Source organism: Mus pahari, chromosome 22, assembly GCF_900095145.1.
Source record: "Mus pahari chromosome 22, PAHARI_EIJ_v1.1, whole genome shotgun sequence".
NCBI lineage: Eukaryota > Metazoa > Chordata > Mammalia > Rodentia > Muridae > Mus > Mus pahari.
Window position 1 is genome coordinate 6,365,530 of NC_034611.1, and position 5,834 is coordinate 6,371,363.

Genomic DNA, 5,834 nt, shown 5'->3' on the forward strand with positions numbered 1-5,834 from the left:
AGAAAGAAAGAAAGAAAGAAAGAAAGAAAGAAAGAAAGAAAGAAAGAAAGAAAGAAAGAAAGAAAGAAAGAAAGAAAGAAAGAAAGAGAAAGACAGGAAAGAAAGAGAAAGTGTGGATTTGGGTGAGTGGGGAAGGGGAAAGAAAGATCTAGGAGAAGCTGGGGGAGGGGGAACTCTAACCAACATATATTGTATGAAAGAAATCTACATTCAGTAATCAAATAAGAAAAAAGAAAGTTCACATTAGTTTTTTAAGAATGGGAATAAAAGCATCTTGGTTCATCATATAGTGATCTTTATTCAGGGCCTGCACTCTGACTGATGAAAGTTCCAGGTAAAAGTCTCCGAGGGATATTCTCAATGAGCCATCTTTTGTAAGTTGCAGTCAAGTTAAGGCTTTGTGTATATGCACATACAGGTGCATGAACATCTCCCTGTACCTTGGCTCACTGAGAACTTCTGATGAAGCAAGATTTTCCTACCACTCTGTAAGTGTGAGATGCAACACTCTCTTCATCTCAGCTCTCTTCCAGTCCTGCTTCCCAGATACACTGAGTGTGAACTACAGGTTTCACCATCAACAGTGTGTGCTCCTGGGTGTCTATCTTAACTTTGAGTCATCACACCAAATCACACTGGCACACACATAGAAAAGCTAATGTGATTTTGCAAAGTGGAAATAGCTAAAGAATAAAGTGACATAATTGTTTTCATCACCTGATCTAAGATCTTACATGGGTCCTATTTAATAAGACAATATTGTCCAGAAAGGACTGAATTTTTAAAACATACAAGATGCTTATAATGGTATAACATCAGAATGTGTCCTTAAATTAATGTTTAGGAGATTAAAACATGATTATTTTAAAATACCTCCTTTGGATCACCACATTAATTTTCCTACTTAATTTTTTTTTAAATTAATGATATAGGTAGCATTTTAACTATATATATTTGAAACAATAGTTTTAACAAACAAAGGTAAAGAAGCTGTGTCTTATCTTGTAAACTTGTAAAGTCAAAGTTCTCACAGGATGATAGAAAAAAAAACTGGAATACTAAAGCCAGATGTGAAGAGGGCACATCTGGATCTATTAGAAAAAACAGGAGATTAACTTCTTTTATAGTATATGCAACTCCACTCAAATTTAAAGATCTTTCCTCTTTCTGTACCTTGCTTCCACCTAAGGTCTGACATTGACATTTACAAACAATTAGACATCTGTGGATCAACTTACAAACCGGTTTCTAAGTTTCCAAACATTTTGGCAAGTAAGGAATTTGATTTATTTATTTTTTATTTCATGACATGAATAATGTACATTCAAAAACCTATCCTGACAGTTATCCGAAGTCTATTCTTTGGGCTGAACTAGGAGTGTAGCAACAATAACAGATACAGCAAAGTCTTTACCATATTGGCTAAGCCTTGCCTGGGCTAGAGACTCACCTAAATAAACACTCAGCTCCTAGGATCAGTAAAAGGAATCTGGTCCATAATAAATAATGAGTATAGTTAAGAGAGTTATCTGCTGCAGCATGCACAGTCATTCAGTATGATAAAGTGGGGATGGGTCCATAGTTTAGGTAGAAGAGTCTTAATGTCGCAGAGTCACTCATACCTTGGCAGTTAGGCTGAAGAACCCTTTGGGCTCCACCATCTTCTCCACCACATTGCACTTTGTGCCTGCCGTGCTATCATACTCATATACAACCCCATACTCGAGGTGGACGTTGTCCACCGTCAGACTCACATGCTCCTTCTTGCCATCGATAATAGCCATGGTGTTGAACTTGTCGATGACATCTGAAATACAATTTTGGCATAGACAATTTATATTCCTTCTTCCTCATCAAGCAATTTTGAGTCTCTGATTATTTAAATATTTTTATTTTATTCTATTTTTGACACAGGGTCTTACTATGTGGCCTGATTCACTCTGTGCTTTTGAGAGTTCTTTAAAGGCAATCTAAGTTAGATATGATAAATGGTATATATATTTGTGTTGATGCTTTTTAAAAAATACAAAAATACTTTTAAGAAAAATAAAAACTTGACAGACTCAAAATTTGCCATTTGAACCTAACCATTCTGATGGATATATCACTTTGGTCAGTGGACTACATATGTACTGACTTACAGCAAGTAAACACTATAGAAAGAACTGCATCATTTTTTATTTAAAGTGAATGTGTGGGGCTTAAATGAAGGCTTAGCAGTTAAGAGAACTTTCTACTCCTGCAAAGGACCTAGGTTCAATTTGCAGTATCCATATGGTGACTTATAACCATTTGTGAACCCTCTTATGGACTCCATGGGCACCAGGCATGTACATGGTGCACATACATACACATGCAGACAAACAACAATTACCCACACAAAATAACAAATACGCAAAAGCCTGTTTACAAGGTGTGTATGGATTAAAGTCAGAGATTCTAAAATGGCCTCAAACATGGGATGAAAATGTGCTCTAAGGATTAAAAAGTCACAGAGAACAACAAAGCAGGTAAGATTTCTAAGGCAGAAGGAGATGTTAGATCATTTTTGTTTTCAGATGTTTGAAGTTTCCCAGACAACATCCTGGAGAGAGAATTCATTGAAAAAGTCCATCACTGTTCACTAGACTAAATTTTCCATCTTTTACCACTTTTAACTACACTGTGTTTGGCACACATTCAAAAGCTGAGGAGTAAATACTATAATTTCATAAAAGAAACTATTATGTGACCTCATAGTAGGAGAAAATATTTATTTATAATACCAACGTCCTATAAGGACAAAAATGTCTAATATAGAATACCAGTTTACTTTAAAGTAAATTAATCTCCATTTCAGTTTCGAACTGTCACATAAAACAATCAACCTTTTTGAAGGGAAATGAAATTTAAGGCCTGGGATTCATGTAACTTTAAAAGAAAATTGTGTAAATTCAAGGTTCGAATAATATGAGACAAATAGAGCAGCATTAGGAACTTGAAGGCCTGGAGCAGATCCAGGCATGCTCAGGCAGACAAACCCATAGGCCCTTTGTGGTAAACAAGTCCTGGCAGGCCTTGAAGGCCAGGAGCTGGACCTCTTACAAAAACAAGCACCTGTATGTCCAGGCAAACCCCTTGTTAAGGCATTCCTGAGGTCAAGTTGACTGGGAATGGCGATAAAATAGAGAAAAAAAAATACAAAAACTGGTCTGAGCTATTTTGACTGATTCATTGACCATCTGGTGGCCAGGGTCATGCTGACCCAGTCACAAGCCACTATCCCAGACCCCCGGAATTGCTGATGCTTCAATTTATATATACTATCCTACTGACCTGTAACTAAATGGTTGTTTAAATGAACCAATTATTTGCAGCCACGCCAACTTCTCCCAACCCCTGACCCTTTTCCTATAAAAACCCCTATCTTTTGAGCCTCGTGGTCGATTCCTCTATGTCCTGCATGAGGTATGCATCGGCCAGGAGCTCTGCCATTAAACTGCCTCATGCTTTTGCAACAAGACGGTCTCTCTCGTGTTTCTTTGGGACACCCTGACTCCCGTGACCTGGGGTCCCTGTGAGGGGGTCCTACACTTTTGATGTGGACTAGTGTCAACTTATTCTAAATGGAGAATAAAAGCCTCAGGACCTAATTCTATTATGAGTAATAGGATTGCATTTTATCAAAACAACAGTACTGTTCTAATGAGGTTGAGATAGTTCGTATAGTATGAATGTTTGACGAGAAAACCCCTCACAATCAGTGCATACAGATGTCACACACTAAGAGCAAACCCAGCTGCTCTGTGGCCCTTGGTCCCACTAAAGAAAATCCTTATCGTTGAGATATGCCGGAAGGCTCAGTTGGATTAGTACTTTCCTCTAGAGCAGGAGGGACCTAAGCCTGATCCCCAGAATCCATATAAATATGCTGGGCATAGGGGCACACCTTTGTAACCCCAGTACTTAGGAGACAGAAACAGGAGATCCACAGGTCTCTTATTAGGCCAGCCAGCCTAGTCTAATAAGTATGCTCAAGAACAATGAGAGAAACTGTCTCAAAGGATGTGGATGGAGTTCCGGAGGATCACACCGAAGATTCCTCCTACCTTCCACATGCACACCCATGGACTCACACTCACAAGCCCATGCCACAGCACATGCACAAATATAAAAATAAATAAGTAAATAAATAAATATAAACAAAGGAAATCTTTGAAGCATTCTGTGTCTGAGTTGTAAGCACAATTGGAAGGCCATACCCCACTTATGCCTTGCTAGAGTAAAAGTGGGCTTTTATGTATACTAGGAGTGTGCTCTACACACTAAGCTATAGTCCCAGTGCTCTTTTGTGATTCACAACAAGATTTTGAAACCAACTGTGAATCGTGGTTATACATATGAGCTAATCCCTAAGATTACTTCAAAATGTGAGCTAGGGAATCAATCATGTGATTTCTGGCTAAAAGTTTAGCTTCTACCCTCTCCTGGATGGGGGGTGGGGTGGGGTACTAGAAGTTAATTTTAATCACCAACAGCCAATAAGTTAACCATGTTACATCACAAGACCTCCCTGAAAATACTTAAGTGGTAGAGTCTGAAGAGTTTCCAAGGCAGTACATACATTCACATGCCAGAAGACAGGTATGCCTCAACTCAATGTGGCAGCGTGTTGCACCTCAACTGCATACCACATTCTCTGGCTGCTCAATCAGGAAGACTAAAGAAAATATTCTTATTAAAAGTGGATGGGTTGGGGAACAGGGGGATGGGAGAAAGGATAAGGGATTTTCAGAGGGAAAACTAGGAAAGGAGATAATATTTGAAATGTAAATAAAGAAAATGTCTAATTAAAAAAATATGAAAAAAAAGAAAAAGAGGAAAAAAAATCATTCTGCCAAAACATTACATGAAAGAGAAGAGTGTGGAAAACCCTTGATGATAGTGCCACTTGGTCAGAAATCAAGGTGGAAATGAGATTGCAGTGGGCATTGATGGCAATGGCATGGCATGATACTAACAGCTTAACTAGTAGTGTGTGCTAACTCCCTGGGGATACAAGAACAGAGATGTAAACACTCAGGTGCTGTCTGGAGAAGGACAAATTTTCACACATGATATCTGAAGTGTTGTTCAGAGGATAATTTTCCAACTATTTATTTGCAGGAAATTCACAGAGCAATAGAAATGTCCTGAGATTCCCACCAATAAATATGTTGGAAGGACACAACAAAAATGTAAGAATGAATACAAGAACTTCTGTGGAAACGTTCTGAAAAAAATTAGTCATGGCATTTGACAAGTGCAGGCATAAGTACAATAGCCTCAACTGCCATAGGTAAAGGAGCCACTGAACACAGTTCAAAAGAACTGCTCCACTGAGAAACAAACAGAAAAAGAAGCAAGAGCCTTAACAAAAGATGTACAAGAGTGTGTGTGTGTATATGTGTGTGCATGTGTGTATGTGTATGTCTGCATGTGTGTGTGTGTGTCACATACATATATACTTACCCCTTTAGTCAAGGTGTGGATATATTTGAAGAAACTACAGACTATCTTAACCCTAGAGCTTCTTATATGTGAATGACTATATGAAGCAGATCTTAGGAAGATGTTGACCTGGGGTGGAAGTAGAGAGTCTGCATTTCTGCCTAGCTTTCATGGAAGCTTACTATGGATGAGTCATATAGAAACAAAGACATCTAAATGACTGTATTGGCTAGTTTTGTGTTAACTTGACACAGCTGGAGTTATCACAGAGAATGGAGCTTTCGTTGGGGAAATGCCTCCATGAGATTCCACTGTGGGGCATTTTCTCAATTAGTGATCAAAGGGGAGAGGCCCCATGTGGGTGG

At 38.5% G+C, this 5,834-nt stretch overlaps 1 protein-coding gene across 1 annotated transcript in view; it reads right to left on the reverse strand.

The window, feature by feature from the left end:
* Prex2 (phosphatidylinositol-3,4,5-trisphosphate dependent Rac exchange factor 2) overlaps window positions 1–5,834 on the reverse strand; it is a 300,320-nt gene that overhangs the window by 130,019 nt on the left and 164,467 nt on the right. The window contains exon 22 of the mRNA XM_021221903.2: window positions 1,623–1,807. Coding sequence (XP_021077562.1) covers window positions 1,623–1,807 — 185 coding nt within the window. The remainder of the gene's footprint in view (window positions 1–1,622; window positions 1,808–5,834) is intronic.